The 25,411-nt window shown below is 39.1% G+C and overlaps 1 protein-coding gene across 7 annotated transcripts in view; it reads right to left on the bottom strand.

Moving 5' to 3' along the window:
- The window catches only part of LOC139746992 (protein gustavus-like), a 215,069-nt gene that overhangs the window by 42,958 nt on the left and 146,700 nt on the right, over positions 1–25,411 (bottom strand). For 5 of the 7 annotated variants that reach the window (XM_071658704.1, XM_071658707.1, XM_071658706.1 and 2 more), the window contains exons 2-3: positions 18,397–18,607; positions 14,694–15,024 (exon numbers count right to left, since the gene is read on the bottom strand). In XM_071658704.1, coding sequence (XP_071514805.1) covers positions 14,694–15,024; positions 18,397–18,607 — 542 coding nt within the window. Of the gene's footprint in view, positions 1–14,693; positions 15,025–18,396; positions 18,608–20,207; positions 20,640–25,411 lie in introns of all 7 variants that reach the window. The other 2 variants (XM_071658701.1, XM_071658702.1) reach the window with 2 other exon arrangements.

Raw genomic sequence — 25,411 nt, forward strand, 5'->3', positions numbered from 1 at the left:
GCCTGAATCACATCCATACGTTATGATGAGACATCTTAATTACTCCCATCTCACCCGATGCCAAAAACAAATACATGTCAACGCGAAAAATGAAAAGCATCTCTGTTGTACAGACCAGTAAAATGCCTCATCTCCCCATCGGAAACTAGAAGCAAAAGCAACTGTTGATGAATAAACTATATGAGGTAGTCCATGTCGGGGAGGGGGGGGGGGGGTAATGTGTACACCACAACCTAGTAGCAGTATACAAGTATACGACCGCAGAGTCAGCCTGGGTATGATGTACGGACTGTTCACCACTGAACAGTGTTGCAGGGCGAGTCTCTGGGTGAACCCGGAACAGTTCTGCTGCTATCGCACCTGAAGACTACATACAAGTTAAGCTATAAACTAGGAAAGCCAGACAAGTCCCCTGATCAAGAAACATCAGCATTCAACTCGCAAGCACGACTAGAAAGTACGACGGCACAACTCGCAAGCACGACGGTGCGACCCTTTGAGTAGACGTAACGGTGCTTACGTATGATGGTGTGACCTTTGACTTCAGATCCTTATGGGTCAAGTCTATCATCATAACCTCATATCTAAACGCCATTCAGTTGTGGTTATAGCAGCAGAACGAAGGATCCAGGATAAATCACATAACAAAGAACATGCAGCAATCTGTCTCTAATATACAAAACATAAGACAGATGCGACCTACATATATCAAGCAAAATGCAAAAAAATTATAATTTCCGGTAACTGGTTTCATTCGCCAATTTCTAGTATTTACAGATCACCGGGTCTTACCACTACACAACAGACAAACATCACTCGAGGTTCACAAACACGTCATTCCAGTCAACGATAATGAATCAGCGATCTGCTATTCTTAAAGTATTAGGGCCTACTGGTGCTGAAACCCCTATCTGCGTACTGTCCCTCCTTGTGTGTGTTAGGCAGTCCTAGAGCCACGTGAGCCGCTGGATTTTTTGAAAGGGTCCTACGATTTTTTAATCAAAAAATGAAGAAAAAAAAAAAAGAATCCCAATCATAATCTACGCATGAGCCCCCGCGGTGACAATCCTTCGTGGCATACTATGTGTACTGATGCGGTGTATGTTAAGGGTATCATGATATCGATACACTGAAAACATCGCTTTGTGATACCACGTACAACCACAACCCTTACTGCAAGGCAGTAGGACCCAAAAGTTAAGAGCGCTTGGACTCAGACACAACCCTTGAGGATCAGTTTAAAGGCTAAACCACCAAAAGTATTCTACTTTACTACAAACGAGAGTAAAATGTTAAGAGACAACATAGAAACTTATATACAGTAAGTTGCCAAGTGGCACCAGGGGCAAAACAACACTGTAGCTAAGCTGCCACCATCACACAAACTGCCCTTGTTCAAAAGAAGGCCTGGATCAGGGGAACAGGGACCAAGGAGATTCCTCGCATCAGTATGCCTGGTGCTGGCTCCCGAGATGGCAGCAGCAGGCTAGCACATGGTGAAAGTAACCATCCACAAAGATTACTGTAATTCGAAGGCCAGTTTCATCTTTATGCAGTGAATACAACACATGTTCTGATATCGTTAACACTCCTCGAGCGATTTTAATGAGTCACGAGTAACATAAAAATAAAATCTAGGCGGGGGCTATGGTTGAGAAGAAATACTTAGGAATACTTTAACCCCTAGTGTGTGTGTGTGTGTGTGTGTGTGTGTGTGTGTGTGTTGCTGGGGGTAGGGAGAGGAGAGATGTGTACCACAAACGTGAGACGCGGCGTTTCACGCGGGGGTAAATAAAATTTTCGTACAATCGAGATGAAGACGCCTAACACGCATACCAAGCTGGAGACGAGGAAATCCCGAACAAGTGTGTCTACATGCCTCACGTGTCCAGGTGGGCACCAGCTGCCACAAATGTGAGGGAGAGGGTGTGCAAGCACTCACAGCTGAACCAGGACCAGGGACGGTAGCAAAAGCAGACTAACCACGCCCTTGAAACAGCTTTAACAGGTAACTGAACCTCCGTCTCTGCTCCTAGGATACCACTGAGTTACCAATATAGATCTTTACCATAATTCACATCGCTGATATGTGGAATTTAAACCTGGATCACTTCTGGCACAAGCAAGATATCAATGAGTTTTGCCTTTCTGATCTGACGTAAATCATTACATTCAACCGTAAATATCCCAACCTGATTTTTTCTCTCTCTCTAGAGCCTAAGACAATACAGTTTAAGATAAAACACTTCTTCTTCAAGCATCATTGTAGTATTTCCTGACTAGAGCTGATCAGCACCCAGATCCTGATGTTGAATTTAATAAAACTATTTGATCCTTCCTCCTTCCTATTCCTTCAATTGCTAATGCCTCATAATTCAAATACTTTTATCCATACATCAATCAACACCCCCCAAAAAACTTCCAGGAACTTTATCTAATTTCTTCATACCCCCTGATGACAAACTTGAAATGTTCTTCAACACTTGAAACAAGCTGCCGGTAATTTGTCGCCAACAGCTGGGTGGGACCAACCTGCACCGTCTCTCCGCTGGGCAGGTGGTGCAACAGGAACCAGTTAGTGCTTTGCTGGAAAGCGGCCGGTGGTAACGTCAAAGCCAGCCAGCCAGTGTGTGTGGCCGAGCCACTCCCTCACGTCCGTTCCAGGAAAGTTCACCACTCCTACTCACTACTGCGAAACGGAAACAAGTCCTGTGACGCAAGCAGCCTTGCGGCCGGAAACTCTTCTCCGTCTGTGTTAACTGAAGAAACGCAAAACGGATTTTTTTTTTCTCTCAGGAGTGAGAAGATCCGCATAAATTACTAATCATGGGCTGATCATGACCCTACCGCACTATCTAAAGGAGATTTGGTATCAAGCATTGGAGCAACATCCGCGTCTGACTTGAGAAACTGCACCTCAGTGTTAAGGCCGGCCTGAACTTGCGGGTGCGGCCAGATCCCGATTATGTGCAAAAGCTGGCAGTTGGTGTGCATGGTGTAGTTGGAGGAGGTAGATTCTTCGTCTTGCCCTCCGCAGAGGTCATTCATCTGCGCGGTGGGTGAGGTGGGGGATCCTGAAGAACAGGTTAGTCCCAAACAACCAGAAGCTGCCACCGACCGCCCGGCTCCCACACCACCACTGACTGACTGACCCTGCCTCACTTGCCCAGCCTAGCTCCTTCTCATATCCATGCTACCACCTCACCACAGCGACACTGACCTATCTCATTTGCTTAGCCTATCTCTCTGTCTCACATAAACATGCCACAACCCTACCGGAGCCTAGTCTAAACGTCACATGTCACATATGGCCACCTGCCCACCAACCTAACACACGACCTGCCTCGCTACCCTAACATATCTTTGTCTCACATGCCCGCGACGCCGTCTACTACTCCTCCATGGCCACAATGACCCAATTTTGCCAGTATGCCAACCTTTACTTCATACACCCAAATTATTAAAGTCTACCACCTTCCCAAATCAGCTCAAGCAAAACTCAAAAGTCATATCTACCGTACCTACACCCCCATCACCACCGTGTATGGATATCAAAGCTCTTAACAACGACAAACCAACTGGAATTACTAAATTCAATAAAGTGTTATTTACTTTATAATAAAACTTTCAATATATATATATATATATATATATATATATATATATATATATATATATATATATATATATATATATATAATTACAATTACGAAAAATATTTGACAGCACCTTGACTGAGAAACTGAGCTGGTTAAGGCTGTAACAAGTACGCTAGGATTAAGAACATGACTCGGGCCAGTCTCCAGAATTCCAGAGAGGGATTTCCCCTGTTGACTAATAATTCCAGGCCCTAATGGTTCTCTCCACGTTCAAGAAACTCTACCCTAAGGTACTGAAGTTAAACTGTTTCCAGAACTGCTTTAGCAGCAAATCTGAGTGAAAAACATTTTGAGTTGAAACGCATATTCAAACGGTGTTGAAACGCATGCTGTAACTTAAATTGTGGTGCTGATAAAGATTTAAATCAAATGCACAACGGCGGTGAATTCATATTAGTTTTAAAGGCTCACAAACGAAACGATTAACGATTAAGTGTACCAGTAGGGTTGGCAGGCCTGGCAGGCCGTGACGTCATCCTGGCGAGGAGCCAAGCTGTGCGCCATTCAATAACAAAAACATGAACCTCGTCCAGTCACTGAAAAATCATCCCATATCGTTCCAATTTATGCCTGAAATTAGCTATTATACCAAATAATCCATGACAGTAAAACGAAGACTACTAAAAAATTGTTAATCCTCTGTGTCCGACAACAAGCTAGATGTAGGCCACGAGAAACAAAGAAAATCACACGAACAAAGCACTGATAAGGATAGGAACAGTCAAAGAAGTAACATCCACAGACTCCACTACGGTCTTTCAGGTACTGAAAGACAAATCACATTTTTTCTAGTTCAATTGTTATAAAAATATTCTCAATAGACTTCCATGTAATTTGACTCAAGCGGCACGAGGTACAAGCAATGGACAATCAAGGTTAATTTATGCAGTGAGTACATTATCAACCTTGGGTATCTTGAAGGTGGACACTAGTTGCAAGACTGCAGCAACTTAGGCGACTGCTGGGGACATCGCCTGCACCTGAAGCTTCTCCTCTACAGGTATCACATTACTACAATGTGAATTAACTACAGTCAAATCTAATCAATTAATTTCCAAGAAATGAACATATATCCCGCTTGGTCAGGTTTAGTGAGATATATTCAGGCAGATATGCATAAAGAATGACAACCAGGCTGCGTCAAGTATACTAATCATTTTGATCAGGCGTTAAGACTACTTACGTTACTCCAGTAAAATAAACTTATTTATTTTTCGTGCCGTGTGTGTTGACTGTGGCTGATGACAGGCAAGGTGAGCACACACAAACGCCTGAAGGTCGTGGTGTTTGGCAACAAACAATAATGTAAGCAACTGATTTTTTTCTTACTTCTTAAATGCCTTGCAAAATAATCATGAGGTTATGAAACGTGGGCTTCCCATGTAGTGAATATTAATAACTTATGTGACAAGGGATGAGTACTAAATACGAATATCGTAATAACATAGCCAAGTCTAAGCCAAACATTTGACTTATTCTTTGTGCTGACAACCTAAGGTCTGCTTCTACAATTAACGTACATCAGTGGCTACTCGCTAACTTGGACCGGAATTTGTAAAGGCTTTCTAGTCATGTCCTGTTATGTAATGTGTCCGACTGACTCAGTGTTTCAAGATATCTCATCACATGCAATTTCATGCAAACTTTCCAGTCACTTCACCCATTTGAAATGCAGTTTCTAAAGTAATAATTTATACGTATTGTTCGAGTTATGTAATGTTCAGGGCAGTCCCAGCTTCCAAGGTCACTCACCGATCCCATCCTAACTTACAAGCCTCTCGTAAGCTGGGGTCTGGTGTCCTAAGGGAACTTTTAACTCAGCTAGCACTAAAACCAGGCAACCATCCGGGCGACACAAATACGATGATGGCGGCCCATACATGATATGGTTTATCTGTACCCACACAAACATTGAAGTGGGATCCCAAAACCATTTTCAGAATGAAATGAAATTAATCAACTAATTTCGCCATCAAAAAAGCAGCAACACTAATGTGAAAAAAGTGATACATGAACTCCCCGATCACCACATGGGGAAGGAACTGCACTTATCAGCCGGTACAGTTATGTACTGTTTGCAACACTGTACATGTGATACCAATTTCCGGTTTAAGTAAGCATTCAGTTGCATGGTGATATTCCCACCTGCCTAACGCAAAAACTTACGTGATTCAAAGGTATTCAGTAGGAAGGTTACTGATTTCTAAAGATGTGTGATAACACGTCATACCAGGCCACCCACAGGGTTATCGCCTGAGGCGGTCTTACAAATGCTATTTTTGTGGCCCCAAAACATGAAGAGGGGATGAAATACCCTTAACAATACATCAAAGTATAAAAAATAGGAATATGATCATAATTAGTTCTAATTCTGAAGTCAGTATGCAGAGCCTGGCCTATCTTTATGGGCTATCGTGAGCTTCACACTGGGGTGAAGAAATATTAACTAATTTCTACATTTTGCTAGAAATTTCCCTCACTACAAAAATGGCATATCTAAAAATATTTCCTCAATTCAAAGTAATAAGCTTACAAATGAATTCTGATTCAATATTTTTAAAGGCCATTATAGGGAACTCCAAATTATTCCATATGCTACACAGTCCCATCGGTGGCATATTTTCCCTTGGCCTATTTTTTAAAGACGAGCTGGCTACTATGATCTCCTCGTTACTGAACTTCAACTTTACACCTACTTAGAATTACCTTAACATATACAGGTGTTAAGGATATGGGATTGCTTAAGACTTCTGAATTCTAGTTAAAGGTAATAATTCTGATATTCCTGCTCAGTTTACAACTATTAAGACACCGTGCATATATCTATTACAAGTCAAATAGCACAAGAGAAATACTGTGCAAAATCGTGGTGATGAGGCAGCTTAAAAAACCTACTTGATTCACCAAAAGTTAGACTGAATACATTCTTTTAAATACACACACACAAAAAAAAAGTCCTGCAGAATGTTTCTAAATTTTCTGTAGTATCTCCTCATAAAAGCAAAAACTGTCATACATTTCTAGAATAAAAACTGGTGTTGAGGTATACCTAATAAAACCTTACAAATTCTAAATGGACACATTTCTATATGATTTTGGCATATTTGTCTTATCTCTGCAGAATACGGACCATTTACTATGGAACGGCAATCCTTTTGGATGTACCAACACCTTAATGAACCTAGGTGATCTACAATATGTATTCATCTAAAATGGCAATCATTCTAATTAGGCAAAATAAAAATAATGCAGGTATGAGCAGCATGGATAATAAGTTTCGTAAACGCCTTCAAAACATTTAACACGTATTCCATTTTCCTCAAACTTAAGGTGACCTAAAGTATCCTTCCCTACTACATTCAACTTAATGTATTAATTACAATTTTTTCTTTCAACTAAACCACAAGTCAGCATCATTAATGATGTATTGATGATAATACACCACATAGAGTCACGATACGAAAAAATTAAGTTCTCAGTCCGAGCAATACATTCATTTTGCCCTAATTCAATTTTGATATTCTTGATACCTAACTGCCTTTATTGCTTCAGTAAGGCAACAACAAGAACAAACAAACAATAGCCTCGTTTGCACTTATTGAACTTCTTGCTGTCATATAAATTCAACAAAACCAGAGCCTACCATCCATGGCTATGCGTAGCCACCTAATCACTAATTTCCTTGACAATTTCATTTGCCCTGGTTCTGCCCAGAGACATGATTTCATCCTAACCCAAAATGATTCAATGATAAGATGAATATCTTAGCTTTTTTGCGAAATCCATAACTCAGCACAATTGGGATGGTGGGGTATGTTTGAGGAATGCATACACACATGCATAATATATGATTTGGCTTAATCTTCAGGGCTGAACTAAGATTAAATGAAATGTGTTAGTAACTGCACCTTGACCAACACAAATCAATCATAATTTTGTAATGGTACACTTCAAAAACTGTAACTTTAGATATCAAAATGTAAATACAAACAAAATTCATGTTTCAACATGATCCAAAAAACTAAGCTGAGAATCACAGCAAAACCTCATGAAGCCTGCTCAAAATCTAGAGTGATTTATGAGAATTAAAAGATTTAAACTGCAGTTTAAGACTCATATGTAAAACTGCATAATTCTGCTCAAACTTAGATTCTGAGTTGCTGATCTATAAAATGCATAAGATCATATTTTCATCAAAATCTAAAATAATTCAGAAAATCTTTTGATCCCAAAAACAGTTGCAAGCCAGATGATTTTAGAAAACAAAGGTTTCATTGTGAGAAGGAATACTGAGTGAAAATTGTAAGAGAACCGACATTATCAGTACAGTGAATGAAAAACTTCTTAGGACTGAGAGTGCTTTGAAAGGATGCTGAATCCCTAATGCGTGATGAAAAAAAGAGGCTTTGGGAAAGGAAAAGGCTCCATGGAAAGATGCACTTATGGAGGGTACAGAAAGCTCTAAAGAGAAGAAAGTAAGAAAGTTATGAAGTCTGGAAAATGTACAATAAAGTGAATGCATATGAACTATAGAAATTTCCAATTTTACTTGTACCCACAGATGACTTCGATATCCTTCAAAATGAAAGTATGATAACACTGTGCAATATCACAAAGGTTATCTATGTTAATGCATGACTATTTCAATCAACAAAATGCCAGTGATTATACTGATAATAATGTTTTTTGCTGTTTTAAGTGTACATGATGTAGCCAAGTCTGTGGATACCAATGCCTTTAACACCACCTTTAAGAACCTGCAAAATAGCAGCACAAAATATGAGCAGATAATGCACTGTATAAACTGACTCAGGTAACTGCTTAAATGACTGGAATACACCAAAAGACATTAATTGTTTTCTCATAAAGTGTAGAGCTGTAAGCATAAATCATTACAGTATATACAACTATAAAATATGAGAATGACTGAAGCTAATTCTTAGTAAAAAATTGTCCTTTATTGTCACAAATGTTAGGAAGGAAGATGCAAGAAAAAAAAAAAAAAAAATACAGAGTTACAAAACTTCTCTAGACAGAATGACTGACAATTGTAATAAGTATGAACCCAATAACTATCCGGAGACAAAAATATATAGAAGTTTATAATCTTCAAAGGAAGTCTCACCTGTTTCTAATCAGCCCATCTACAACAACTCAAGGGGGTAAAAATAAATACAACAAACAATCTGAGTAACCAGATACTCAGTGAACAGGAAAATTTAGGTGCATAATAAACCACATAAGAGCCTCCAAAATTGTCAATGGCTTCTCTCAATGAGGCGCAAACATTTTATCTCTCCTCCACACTAAAGTACCTTGTGTCTGTGAACTGAACCAAAGATGCTATGATTTCATTAAACAACACTTAAATTTCCATAGATGCAGTAAAAGTACTAATTCAATAGTCTGACTATACAACAAACTGCAGGTCTCTCTCTTTTTTTTCTTAATACATGCTTGCTATTTCCTATGTTGGTCAGGAAGTGCTGGGAGCTGACAAAGAAATAGCCTCATTTGCTTCCATCCACTCCCTGGCTGTCATGGATAATGCATCAAAAGCAAGTACCATATGATCAAAATCTGACTATGTTTAAGGCTGCAATCAGAAAATGAATTTTGTGAGTCGATAAACAAACAAAGACGTAAAACGTATCTCATTTTTATCCCTGAACTTCAGGTGATGACAAATTAAACATAGAGCTGCACAAAAATATAAAAATTCAGCACTCTAAAAATTCTTGGGGACGTACTCTTAATTTCAGGCTGTATATAAAGTCAGTTACATTATCAATTGTCAATTTTTTGTCTCCATTAATGGGAGAGACTGAAAACCACATACAAACATCTCAAATGCATTAACACAGCTGGTAAGTCTATTGAGCCTTGTCAATGCAAGTCTTCATTTTAGATACAACTACTGACAAACATTGATTGATTCAGGAGAATATTTGAATACTTTGAGCCATGACTGATGCATTTTCTCACAAGATGGAACTTAGGCTGAATGCTTACTAGTAATAGTGAAATATCTACTTAAGGGAACCTTTACCACTTCAGATGATCAACAAAGCTATCTCAACGAGAATACATGGTAACCCTATAAAAATTCATCTTTTCTCTAACACTGTTCAAGTTTACATATAGCCTTATGACTTGCCTAAAATTTAAGTAACCTCATTGAGAATATCTCCTTATATCTTGTTAATACATAAGCTGCACTCATTGCTCCAAATTGGCATTACCAGGTTCCACTCACTTGTGGTTACTTTAAGAAAGAAGTCACCTTCAGCGGCAAATCAGAGTACAACCTAATACAGGAACTTCTTACTCTAAAGAAATCAACTCTTTCCCTGCTGCTGATTTTGAAGCACAGCCTTGAAGCTGTAGGAACCCCCAATGTAAGGGTACTAGGGATTATATGATAAAAATAGCTCAAAACTTCATATTGCTATGGGTTCTACTTTATTTATTTTTAGAGTACTGTATTTTCAACAATAGCATCTAACCCTTACACAATAGAGCTCCTGAGCTGTAGAGGTCTCTGTAATTTGCTAAAGTTAATGGGTGTTGTACAAAAATACTGATGTCTAGACAAAGGAAAATGTCCTCAGTGTGGAGCAACAATGTGCATCTCATTTTCTCCAATGTAAGATTCTGCACCTCTCTTCTGATAGACCTCACCATTTATGGTTTGATTATAATCTTTTTCATTAGTATTGTCAGAATTTTTACTATGACATAGATATTGCTTCCAATTGCCTTTACATTATTTTTCAATGACTTTTTTGTTTATTTGTCTGTTCTTCGACTTCAATTTGTAAAAAAAAAATCATTTCATGTTTAAGAAGCAATATAAAAAACAAACAAGCATCATCAAAAAGTATTCCATAACAGGTTCAAATGAAAGATTGCAAATAATCAATAGTATGGGTCAGATGTAGCATTGCAAAATGCCACTTCTTTAGTTAAACTATTTATTCTTTGTTTTTTGATGATCTGATGGCAGACTGGGAACATGCCTACAATAGGTTATTATAAAATTTCAATAAATCATACGGTAAACAAAAACATCTTTATATCACCATTTAAGACAAAGAGGTGCAAGAACCCCTTTACAAGGTATAACAATCACTACGGCAAGTTTTATGTTTACACTGAATTAGGTGTCTGTTGTCACTTACTCAGCATAATGGCTAAGAAACAATAAAGAAAGCAAGGGATACAAATTCAAGTGAAGAGTAGATTTTATGTATATATGTAATATAGTAATGTGGCATGATTAAGCTTCATTTAACTTGAGATGGTAATTTATCAGTAAATAAAATCACCAAGTAAATCATAAATTCCAAGGCATACATCAGAACTCTGATGGGATCTACAATTCAGGATGTCCATACACAAGGGCATGTAAATCAGTCTGCCAACCTCTATCCTTATACTGAAAAACAACCATCTGGAATATATAGATGGGAGTCCCAACTTACATTATGGCTCCTTCATTGGAGAGAGAGAGAAAAAAAAAAATGATAGCATAAATAATCTTCTTAAGCGATATCAAAATCTTAGGTTAATGAAAGCTAATGATCATACACTAAAATAGTGTGATGCCAGAAAGGGCAAATGTACTAATATGTGATTTTGCTTTGTTATAACGTAAATATGATAATCAATGAACATCAACCCTGATTCAAACCCAACACACCAAAGCTTGTAAAATGTGAGTAAAAATTAAGATAGATATACATGACACATACATGAATGAGTGATTGGGTTCCACTATGAATAATGAGTAAAATGCACAATTTCACCAAGTTTGAAAGAATCCTTCACAATTTTCCACAACTACACACTGAAAATTACAGTTTAGGACATCCACACGATTGGATGTACAGTTACATAACCTAGTTCTAGCCTCTAGCCTCAACCCTACCAGTAAGCATAAGGTAGGGAAACCAAATCTCTACTTTCCTACAAAGCAAATTTCATAAAGTGTGATGAAACTCCAATGTCAATTAGCAAGGCCTAGGATTGAAGATAAAAGTTTTGGATGTACATGTACAAGTTGCACAATTCAGATACATCTTTAATCATGAACTAAAACCTGAGGTGTTACTGGACTACACCTGCTTGAGGTAAGACCACAAACAAAACATAACCTTTGGTGAGGCTGTATCACTGGGAATAGTCTTATCAACGGACTTCTCATTCCAAAACAGTGTACTTTTCCCTGCTACTGGAAGTACCACAGCCTTGGGCTTAATCAGTGTTAATCGCAGATGCTAGTCCTGCGAGGCAAAGAATGCTTAAATTGTGACTAGAAATCTTCTACACATTGCATAGTCAATTTCACACATAAATACCTCCTTTCTAATAAAAAAAAATTGCTAGTTTATAAGATATGAGACATATATGAACTTCCATGCCATGCCAAATACTCTGGATATCAATGGAAGAACTAAATCAGGATCAGAAGTGATAGGTCTAAGACCAGGAAGCCTCAAGCTATGAAAATAAGAGAGGACTTCCTTTTACCAAGTTAGAATTCCTCTTTGCTTCTTTTACACAAGGCAGCACATCAGAACTTAAAGACTTTTCAGTCAAAGTACAACAAGTATGCTGACTTTAAAAGACCTAAGAGGACCAATGTATCACCAGAACGGTTCCATATACTGCTACATAAATGCATTAATGAACTCCATAACTTCTGTCAACACAAGAAGAAATACATCAGGTGCCTTGTAAAAAGTATTAAGAGGTCTAATTAAATGTACGATACTATGGGTACCACAGAAGGCATGAAAAAAAAAATGCTTTCCCTTTCAAACATGTTCACCATTTCCCACATTAACACGGTAGAGCCAGGAACAGATGAAGAAACAGCCTAATTTGCTCACATCCACACTCTACCTGTCAAGTATAATTCAGCTGAAGATATCAATAATATTAAGGAAAGGTGGTCAAATGAGTAAATACAAGTCTTCTCATAGCAATGAATGCTTGTATTTAAAGGGACCAAGTCCACAATCAATAAGGTTGTGGCAGTTTGTATCATTCATATGCCCATTTTGCACATCCATGAATTGAAGATATATTATGTTCACTTATGTCAATGTATGAACTTATCATCCTCCATATTCTACTCATTCCTGAACTCATGCAACAAGTTCAAACATTAAGTAAAAATCCTCTTAGATCTGCTTAAATTATCCTCTTAACTAAACTGACCAATCACATGTTACCTGACCAAATTAATAAGTACACTATTCAGTCATCATCAACCCCATCCAAGATAATGTTCATTATAGTTCAGATGTGAAGTAACATCATGATACAGTAAAATGTGTGACTCATACAGGATAATGGTACAGGATGGACAAAGGACATATGGACAAACACCACATGCACATCCATGATTTCAAGTCTTCAGACTTTGTCAACCATGCCAAATATAATTAAAGTGAGTCACTGGGACTGTTTACCCTTGGAAAGACCATGAATATGGAACAGGATAAGAGCATATAATGAGGGTATCTTTTTGTCTGAAACAGTCTAATCCAACTTTTCAATGTGAATCTATATTATTTCTTTTACCATTTCCCTTCACTTCTCTTTTTAATTCCCCTTCTATATTTATCTTTTTCTACTTCCCTACTTTTATATACCCCTTCTGTATAATTACTAAAACCTCTTTTTTTGGCCTATCATTATAAAAGCTAGTGGTGGCCATCCCACCAATCTAATCCCTTTTCCAGCAAGAAGAATTTTTCAAATAATGTTTCAAATATTGCCGTTCGGTCTCTGACATTTCAAACTGTGTCTAGGGCTACTAGTTGATAAGCTGAGGAAATAGTCTCTTAAGTCTTTCTGCTGAGCTTCAAGTAAAAATACAAATGGATATCTCAAAGTTGCTTAGAAGATCCATGAAAATGAAGAGGGAACTATATGCAGCTAAAACTACAACAGGCAACAACAAGTGGACAGAATGGAAGTCAAAGACATTAAAACAGAGTTAAGGACCTTTCCGAGTAAAATGAAAAAACTTTTAAATGGTCAGGCACGAAAATTATACCCCACTGAAAAACTTTGAAATGGTTAGAAAGAAAAAGTAAACTATTAAAAAACCAACAGAAAAAAAAATGCAATTCAACCAAGGCTACCAGTGAATGCAGTAGCCTTTAGTTTTCTTAATCTTTTTGTTGTTATGAGCATCATTTAGAAGATTATGCAAGCAAAATGCTTCAAATTCATTGAAATTTGCACTGGTATCCAAGTAAGGCTTTGCCCAGTATACCCATCTCTTGCTTTATGTGGGGGTTATATCCCAAATGTATTTAAATTTTCATCATATCAGTACATTAAGAATTAACAGAAATGTCATTTACTAAATCTGGGACATTATTTCTGCTAACAATAATAAGTAAGGTCAGAAAGGTTTATTTCATGTAACTGTTGTTATAGAGTAGGAGACAATGTTGCTGGATGTTTGGATGCCATATCAACAACCACACTGGGTTGCAGGAAAATCACAATAGCAGGTACATCAAAATCGCAAAAGTAGCACAGATCAGCACACAATGGTGGTAACTGTAAGACTGGCAAGAACTTGTCACATTCCACCAATGACCCACATTTGCTCAATCCAACAACCCTAACCGAACTTTCAGCGCACTTTCTACCATATATGTCTGCATAATCGAATTCTGACAACACAAAAAGAGGGACCGGTAGAAGTAGGTTCCTCATAGAATAGTGAAACTGCATACAATAATTCTGCATAAATCGAGGGATGAGTGTACTATACACATGTCAGTGGAAAGATATGTGGTACGGTCAATCCACAAAAGTAAATTATGTTGCAATCAGCATATACATCATTCTACTAACATTTATACAAGTGATATAAATATGGATAAACTAAAGGAACAGCAGAGCATATGGGCCTCCTTTGAATTTTAATTAAAAATGCATTCACACTAATCTGTACTTCTGGTTCCATCCCAATCATTTTGTTTTAAAACTGAACAAGTGTCTTACCTGTGACTTTTTGCCCCATACTCATCCGGTTGCGGCGAGGCCCTCGTGAGCTATGACGCTGATTAGGGTGGTGGTGATGGTGGTTATGGTGGTGATTATGGTGATGGTGAGCGGCAGCAGCAGCGGCGGCAGACGACCGCGTTGAATATGGTGGAGGTGTGTCGTGATGGTTGTGACGGCCAGTAGCGTTATTAGTGGCAGCGTTATTTGAGGCGTTATCGTGCTGCTGGTTAGTGTCTACTCCACCCCCACTGCTGTTGTCAGGTTTGTGTGAGGATGCGTTGTTGGTGCTGGTGCCACCCTGGCCGGACCCACTGCTGGCTTTCCCTCCCTGCATGACAAGAAAAAATATATCCATAAGGGAAGAATGGACCATCATGCACAGGCACTAAACACACAAGATCTTATAATAAATGCAATAAATGTAGTACGTACTTAAAATTATATATATATATATATATATATATATATATATATATATATATATATATATATTATCCCTGGGGATAGGGGAGAAAGAATACTTCCCACGTATTCCCTGCGTGTTGTAGAAGGCGACTAAAAGGGGAGGGAGCGGGGGGCTGGAAATCCTCCCCTCTCAATGTTTTTTAATTTTCCAAAAGAAGGAACAGAGAAGGGGGCCAGGTGAGGATATTCCCTCAATGGCCCAGTTCTCTGTTCTTAACGCTACCTCGCTAACGCGGGAAATGGCGAAGTTTGAAAAAAAATAAAAAATATATATATATATATATATATATATATATATATATATATATATATTTTCATTTATCTATTATACATAATAGCCATCTCCTGCATTAGCAAGGTAGCACAAGGAAACAGACAAGGAATGGCCCAACTCACCCACATACACATGTATATACTTAAATGCCCACACACACACACACACACACACACACACATACATACATACGTATACATTTCAACGTAATCATACATATATATACACAGACTTATGTGTACATACACATGTACATATTCATACTTGCTGCCTTCCTCCATTCCTGTCACCATCCCGCCACACATGAAATAGCACCCCCCTAGTGAGGCCAGAAAAAAAAATATTTATATAATATCAGTTCACACATCTACTTTTCATCTCTTGTAACCCCCCACAAAGATTACTTCCACTATCTGATTTGTAGTCTCTAGCCACGTCCTCTCTGATCAATCTACAATCATGACACATTTCTCTGGTACTCTCTGCTTTATCTCTTTTCTCACTGAGCTGCAACCAGAGCAACCAAACTTAATTCTCTAGCCTGTTGCATAGCACTACTCCCTCTCTTTTGACTTTATTCCCTAAAGCTTTGCTTTTGCTGGATTTAAACCTTTCACAGATAGAGGCCAATTCTGAAGTCATTCTCCTTTAATACATTTGGGAATCTAACTGGTTTCCTCTATTTTGACAAAGAACACCTAAGTTATACTATTTAAGAACTGAACTATCACAAAAGTTAACACTGAGAGTTTGATATGCATTTCTGATCTAGCTTAAAAAATATACACAAGCAGATGTATATAACAGTCACCAAACAAAAACTGCATCAAGTAATCAGCTTGATATGGATAATCCTATTCATTTAAAACTATGAATAATATTGCATATAATATACCTATAGAAGCACTTTAGATTTTTTCAAGTAATATGCTAATTTCCTCTCAAACTATATTTTTGTCATGTCCACCTTCTATATGCATAAAACTTGCTAACTTTAATACTCTTGAATGTTTTCCTTTTTCCTTATTTTTCCTTCAAGGCAATGAAAAGCATCATTCTAATAAGGCACTTCACTAAAAAGGCCTTTCAACAAGTCAATAAACTTACACAACTGAATTTCAATTACCTTTATGTTTAACAGAAAATCAACATTCAGGTTTTTAATAATAGGGGCAATATACATTACTTTTAATGATAATGTGAGAACTAACTTACGATTACTTCAAGAAAACAGTATGTAAAGTTTATACATTTTCTGTAAAGTAAATGGACATGAACTGTCTATGAATTCCTAAAATACCGTATATACTCGTCTGTAAGTCTACCTCGTGTATAGGTCGATCTTTGATTTTTGGCAAAGAAATCATTAATTTACTATATGCCTCGTGTATAGGTCAACCAAAGTTTTTGAGGGTAATCGAACAACAAATCTGGGTTACGAAGCAACATTCTATGGCAGATAAAACTCATACCAGAAAAAAACCAAGAAAAAAAAAGGCCTATAAACTGGTTCGCTGCACTTGAAACACCGAACGTCGAAAGCAAATTGCTTACCATTTATTATTACGGCACTTTACACTGAAACGCGGGTAATTTGTGCTTAGATATTGTATATTTCCATTTCTTTTTTACTGAAAATCATTCGAAAAGCACTTACGGTAACTTCATTTGTACTACGAAACAAAGAGAAAGTCGATTGCTTTGTCATGATTTTATCCCACTTTCCACTGTAATAAGTACATCATTTCAGCACAAATACTAAATTTCCGTGAATGTACTACATCAAGCACAGTAAAAACAGAATATCAGTGTAATATAACCATTTTAACCGAAAGCTATTAAAAAGAGTCATCTCTTAAACATGGGCAGGTTAAGTCTTGTTTTCGCCATGTATTTCAATCTATTTTACATCGAAATACATCACGTTTCAGCAAAACAATCTATTTCTGAGAACATATTCAGGTCAGGCACAGTTAAGGTAAAATATACTTGTGATGTAACAAGTTTTTAACAGAAAACGATTCGAAGAACACGTACCGCCTAACGAAGCACTGGTCGCCGAGGATTTGCCTTTGAATAGGCCCTTCCTCAGCAGCCTTTGCTATTGTCGTACGTTGTAACTGTGTTAATACTCTTATTGTCTTGCTTTATATTGTTTACTGGCAATAACTGGTACATATTTTTCATGTCTGAAGCTAAATGTACCTCCGAGTCCTTCTCATTATGCACGGATTTCAAGCGATCAAACTATTAGCCCATGTATAGGCCCATTATTTTTGCCTAAAAATTTGGTCTTAAAACTCGAACTATACACGAGTATATAGGTAAACTGCTCTGCTAATCTACATTTATCATATTAAATAACACCAATCCCATTTACATGGAAAGGAAAAGGTGCATACGGACTGCCACACCATTCATACATATTCTTGATGATCTTCAGTGTGATAACATGAAACATTCTCGCATGTTAGAATGAAAGCTTTAAAATCACTCACTGTGCATGGTGAACTAAATGCATCTGGAAAGACTTATCATACAATAAAAATAATCCTTCATTAATATCATCATTCATCTATGTATAACTAGCAAAAGTAGTATTTGAATCCAAATACACATGTTACTTCATCATTCATGCTTGCTGCCCAATCTACAACCTTACAATACTTTCAATATTTCAGTCATATGACACGATGTTTGCTTCTCAGAAACTGTTTCAGATGCCGATAAAACAATATCCAAAGGTTTCCTTGGAAGTATTCACAAAACTAGTTCGTCGTAAAGCAAACTTAAGGCGAATCATCTAAGAAATACTGTCAGTACTTCTTGACAAAATCTAACAAGTTTATGATGAAAACATTATTACTTTCACATAAATCTGTTATTCAAAAATCACGGAATCCACTTGCTTCAGGATACTGACTGAAAAAGAAGTAAATCTACAGTAGACATTCTAGTTACCTTATGTTTGGTATTGTGGTGATGAGTATGGAGAGGACGAGTGTGATGCCTCCTTGGTCTGCCTGCCGCTGCAGCTGATGCTGAGGACTGTTGGGTGGCGTAGCGGGGTGATCGCCTTACTCCTACTGCTGCTCCTCCCGCTGCTGCTGCCGCTGCCGCTGCTGCTGCTGGGCCCCCGCCACCACCGCTCCCACACCGCTTACCACCGTACCTATAAAAACGCACTTCATTATTTTCTTAATTCACCTGACATAATAAAATGTAAACCATAAGACCAAGAGATATGGCCCTCTTTAGTAATAAAAATATCATTTTAATCTTCAATATGTTCACACACATGGTGATGAACAAGTGTACTGTGAGGACATGAACACAAATTTGCTTCAAATTAACTACATGCAACAAATATCTACAGCGATATGAAGTGCTTTACAGCTAACGAAGAAGCTGGAAAAAAAATCAAAGAACCCTCTTGATAAAAAGAAAAAAAATAACACCTTTGGATTTGGCAGCAATCAATTCTACAATTCAGCAATAAAAATTCTCTCAACTTGTGTCATTCATAGAAAAAAACAAAATGCTGAATCACATCTCGCAAGTTACTCCTGTATTTCTGTCTTTCATTGATAATACTTAAAAATAAAAACATCAATGTATGCATGCCTTCATGAACACAAGCCTATGTGGCATCTCTTTATCTTTGCTTAATGTTTTCATCCCAATTCTTCCTTTGTTCCATTCCACCAAGTGGATCGATAATCTTCTGGTCTGCCACAGCAGGGCTAAATGTGTAATGTTACTTCTGTACCAATAAGAAACACACCATCATTTGCATCAACCTGTCAGACCAAGTCATTATCCTGCAAAAGTACAGCTGCCAATCCAGGATCTTGCCTTGACTTAGGCACTTACGTAAAGTGCCCTAAAAATTGTCTAGCTCTGCAAATCTTAAATCTATCAAATGAACAAATAATGCAACACACTATCTTGTTTTAATAACGTGTAAGACAATTGCATTTTTACATCCTTTACCAGTTTCTATGAAAGATGATAAATATTGTACTCTGAAAACCATATACAGGTATGATGATATCAACACCATCTGGTACAAATGCAATATCTATGTAATATTTGCACATTAGATATTGCAATGCGCAAAGTTGAACTTTACATATAAAATGCCAAGCTTTCGAAACATATAGTGTTTCTTCACTAGTGTTAAATACCTCTAACCTATATGTACCTTATCTATAACAGATCAAGAATGGGAAGATTATACTGTGCGTGAAATGCAAACGAATACGGTATTAAAAACTTTTATCTATGTATCTATCTTAAAGCAGTAAAAGTTAAAACAATAAAGTATCAAAATCATTTGCGTTAGAATGGGGAAGGCTGTCAATACCAACAAAGATGTCAATTTTCTTGTTACTTGCAATTTCTGATGTTGAAAGGGCCTGTTTAAACATTGGCATGAAGTAGAGAAATGAAATTACACTGCATAATGGTGTAAAAAAGAGCATGCAGATTTTCAATAAAAGACAAATTTGCAATAGAGAACAGAGCACTGAATTCTAAGGTGTAAATGAGATGATAAAGAATTGAACCATTGATAGTTTCATCAAAACTCCCCAAACGACTATTCTACAACACCTCGCAACCTTGCTTCAACTTCATAATTTATGACATCATTCTTAATCAAAATATGGCAGTTATATTATGCAGTGACTATATCCTCTAACTGAGAGAGGGAGGAAGTGATAAAGGAAAACATTAACTGATAAAACTTTTGTTCACGGTGTGACCTGTACCTTGCCCCGTAGGCCAGTAAGGCAGGACCCAAAAACCAAGCTCTGAGAGCGTCGGGCGATAGGCGGGCGGCCGGATGTGGGGCCGGCGGTGGAGGCGGTGGCGGCTGGGTGAAGAATGGGGGAGTGAGCACGACCCACTCCTGCAGGAAGGGATTCATGCCACCAGGATCTCCGACATGAACCACTACACACGTCACCATCTAAGCTTCTCTCACGTAACCCTCCGGTACATCACAGGAGTAAAGTCGCTCAATTGTTAAAGCTGTGCTTTCACTACATTTTCATTGGTTTTTCAATATTGCACTTTGTTTCCGTTGTCTTCAGTGAACAAAGAAGTACTTTGGTTATTAAACTGATACACAAAAGAATGCTTTACATTTCTACTGTAGTTATACGATTCGATATAACAAGAACATTATGTCCATATTTCCTCTTCGATTAAAACAAAAGGGTTATTCATCCTCCAATCTGCTGTCATTTCGCAACTCAATGTCCTTCAACGACCTTTTTGTTCCTGCACCGGGAGTAATAAGCCCCCAGTAGGAGTCTACACTCGGTGCTACACAACCAACCCAAGAATTTGTATACTGATGTCACATTTCTATATGTCCACCCTGGTAGAGAAAAACAATGTGTCCACGTTCTCTTCTACACGCACCAACTAAATCTCAATGGCATCCACCGATTATAAGACCTCCCAAACCCATGTCCATCAATATTTACATATATATCTAAAACATTACACGAAACTCAGTGCCCAAATGCCTCACCAAACCCTACGTCAAGCACGAGGAAACTGCTTGGCCTACCTTAAACGTCGAAGAGGCTCCCTGAACAAGAACCCTACAGAAAGCATACCCAGAGTCATCGACATAATCCACCCCCAAAAGAAAACCAAAAATGCACCAGCTCCCACCTCTGCAGCAGAGGCAAGGTTTGCCTGCTGCGTATGGGGGGCGCACGGTCCTCCTAACCTAGCTAGGTGGTAACTGATGGCTTCCTCTTAATAACGCTAGCTAGCCCATGCCTTCCCCTTCCTCCTTATAATTTCTAAAACCATCATAGCGTTGCAGCTCTCTCACACACATACATTTTACTATCTTAGCCTCACCTTTTGAAATCTTACTGGTGGTTTTGCAACTAACATGTGTCAACACTAGCCACAATGACGTATGGAAACTCATTCCCGAAGTTGTGAGTGAGTGTCTACTTATTTTCATTAACCTTTTCACCCGTAAAGACTCAGTTCCCTAAGACTTAGAGGTTAATTTCTGTTAAAATATTTTTTTCTTACGTCATTTTTTCCAATCATTCGAGATGCCACGCCTGAGCAACATTTTTGTTCATGCCATTTCGTCTACTAAATAAAACAAACTTCTATCCATCGTGATGTGTGTGCGTGTGTGTGTGTGTGTGTGTGTGTGTGTTCAGGTTAGGTCATAAGAAGAAAAGACCCTTCGCTAAGGTGACACTCGTAAATTTGGGACCTGAACAAACACCATTAACTGTTCTCACTCGCCCGGATAATTAATTTGTGGCACCCATGAAGGTGCTCTCAAAGCTCTCTAATAACATCACATTCCGGTACACATACTGTAACAAGGCTTCACCACCAAAATCTAAGAAAAACGAACAACGTCATTAATACGTAACCCAATCTCTGAAATACTACTACCGCGGTTCCTCAATCTGGACACGCAAGGTGAAGCTACAACCTCTCGAAAAACAAGCTTGCGTAATTACCTGAGAAAACAAACGGGAAAATTAAGGCCATTCAGGGCTTATCGTGGAACGCCTTCCCGGTTCATAAATCTTGAACAAACTCCTTAATCAAGTGCATATCAAGGGCCACTTGTGTTTACACGTTTGGTTGGGTACACTGACTGCTCGACACAGCGGGCAGGTTTGGAATGAAAGAAATGCTATATAGGGGAAAAAATATTCCAGTCACTCTTGGTATGACACCAAATGACCTTTCCATCCTCTGAAAACGTTAACACAATTACTCTAACTTAAATAATTGAGGAAAAAAATGATAAACCGTTGCTGGTGAGAAGTGATTTGTTTCATACATATTTTCCGCCGGAATTAAACAAGAATCGTATACATCACCTGCCATTTTCGTAACAGTGCCCGACAATAGATGGACATTTAATGACAAACTGAAGTTTCACCGAGACTGTAACACGAAAAATAATCCTTGCATCTTATACATCAAAGAAGTTGTTTACTAACAACATGAAATCGACACGACTGGCGCGTATCATGGATCACTCCTACACTCATGATACAACTAAGCTGGCCACTCTGAAGCAGCCTGTGTCGTTCACACAATCTGCCTATATCAGTACGTCCACCTGCCGGGGGCGATGAGTGAAAACAAATGGACACTACGCAACTGGCATGGTACTCACACACACACACACGATGATAGGAGAGGTAAAACAACAATATGCATATTATCTAAAGGCCCTACGCTGAAGGAATCTGTGTGAGAGGGTCATATGAGTTTACATCGTTCCTGACTTGTCTCCAGAGTCTCGCCTTATGAAAAAAGTGATGAGAGAGAGACACTCTCTGCTGGCAAAAATAGGAATGATAAACAAGTATAAGATTTAAATTCGTCAGCAAGCTCTTCAAATACTACAACAGGTCAAAACTAGAATATATATATATATATATATATATATATATATATATATATATATATATATATATATATATATATATATATATATATATAGCTGGTGCAGGAGTGACATGCACCTTACGAAGACGTGCAAGTCATAGCCACCAATATCCTCTAATCGATCGTCCTCACTATGACACTATGACGGTCCCCCTCGCCCCTGTGAGAGGCTCCCGGGATGTAAAAACACGTGGAGCATTCTACTGCCGTGCAGGTCCCGGGAGACACCGTCAACTGGCACGGCTTCAGTAACATAGATGCGTCAACACCAGGGAGACGTGACCCTGGACGGGCATGTCGACTGACATCTACCTCACCGCTGGTTAGCGTCACACAACTGGGCTAACTACGCTGGCCTCCCCCTTCCACCACCAGCTGGTGAGGAGTGCATACCCAAAACACCAGTTGGTCAGGTCTGTAAAGCCCCTAGTACTATCTTGGTCATGTATGTCTGTAATCCCTATCACTGGCTAGTCAGGTCTGTCGTCCACACAATTGGTTGATCAGGTTCTGCGGCCCCTCCCATTGGCTGGTCAGGTCTACCGAGTCTCCATCGCTGGCTGAGCAAATTTGGAGCTGGTTAGGTTTAGTAATCTCCCCATCACTGGTAAAGTATAACACCATAACCTGAATCCGCATTATATATATATATATATATATATATATATATATATATATATATATATATATATATATATATATATATATATATATATATATATATATATCCTGTTCAACAAACGTTGTCATTACTATGTATTGATAAAGACGGCTCCTGTAGCCTACCACCCTCAATGTCGTTTTGAGAGCTACCCCGCCCCACTACTATCCTCCTACCCCTCCACTATCCTCCGGTCCAACCTCGCCCTATGCTAGCTTTCACTCGTCCCCTTCCATGTAACTCAAGCTCCTCCCTGCCACACTCAGTCCCTTTCCAATGCCAAAGGACAACCAACTCAACAACTTAAAACCATGGCGGGCACCACCGGCAGGGCCAGCGGGGTAGCAGCCCCCATACTTATGATCTATCCCAATCCGTATACTGAGAGAGAGAGAGAGAGAGAGAGAGAGAGAGAGAGAGAGAGAGAGAGAGAGAGAGAGAGAGAGAGAGAGAGATGGCTGTGAAGGCACAACAATTGCAGCAAATGTGAAAGGCAAATAAAAGTACGAGAGTGAGTGACTGCATGAAATCAGAAATTTCTTCCTGTCGATTCAAAATCCCATTAAGGTAAATAAGGATATATAAAAAAAAAAAAAACTAAGGGGAAACAAGATAATAACAACAGACAGCAAAAGTTCTTAAACTGTGTCGGGTATTAAATAAGACCTTCACTAGGCGTCAAGGTAAAGATCGTGAAAGGGTTGGGACTCCCGAGGCCACGGGTAAGTGTGTTACATCTAATGGGCCGTGTGGCCTTCTTAAGCACGACGGTACGACCCCTCAGCACGACGGTACGACACTTGGGCATGACAGTGCGACCCCATGAGCACGACGACCTGATCCCTTAAGTGTCAGGTTATATATATAAAAAAAAAGAGCTGCGGGTCGTACCGTCAAGTGGTGCCCCGTCGTGTTCCATGGTCGTTCCGCCGTGCACAAGGGATCTTTGTTTACAGCTTAACCTTGCGTGGCAGTGAAAGCTGTACGTTCCAAGTGTGTGCTGACCTCTTCCTCGTCAAAGACCTGATCACTGGCGCTGCTGTATGACCTCACGACCTTATCCTGACACCAAGACTGCATTACTAGTTTATAACAGAAAGGATAACGCACCCTTCAGTGCTAAATCGCTCCCCTTTGCCTCCATCACTCTGGGTAGACGGTACACTGCAGCAGTCCTATGATACACTGACTGTCACGTTATTTTCCCCGAGTGATGCAGGGGGTCCGCCTGGTTCCCCCAGTGTAACGCTAACCATGTGGTATTCCCATCGCACATGATTGTCTTCACTGGAAGGAACGACCCGCTTAACCAGAAGTCCCACATTAATTTCCCCTTTGTGCCGAGCATCGCAGCGAGTCGTCTAGACTGACCCAGTGGTGTGAGATGATTCTGTCAGACGTGATGCACAACAGGGGGTGAGGAGGGATGAGGTTGGGGCGACAACAGTGGTAATCACTTGGCCACGGCGGTACGGCCAATAAGCACGACTATATACAACCTTGAGGACGATGGTCAAGTCCTCGAATACGACCGGTTTTGACCATCTAGGGGCCATCACCTCCAAAGCTGTACCGTCTTCCTCAAGGTCGTAGTGTCGTGCTCCAAGATTACGTCGTGGTGTTCTGAAGGTGGACGATGGCGGGATCTGGCTGGTTGGCTGGCTCAGCGACAACCCTGTCTAGTCAACTATAAGGTCACTGGCAAGCGTCGCTGTCTACTCTGCCAGCAGCCACCATACGCACGCCTATGTCTTCCCTAACCCCAAACTCCCTCCACGCGTTACCATCCCTCCCTCCCTCTCAAGACAGACACTATAACAACACGGCAACTCCTAGGGAGCTGCTCCGGGCGTC

Source organism: Panulirus ornatus, chromosome 67, assembly GCF_036320965.1.
Source record: "Panulirus ornatus isolate Po-2019 chromosome 67, ASM3632096v1, whole genome shotgun sequence".
Taxonomy (NCBI): Eukaryota; Metazoa; Arthropoda; class Malacostraca; order Decapoda; family Palinuridae; genus Panulirus; species Panulirus ornatus.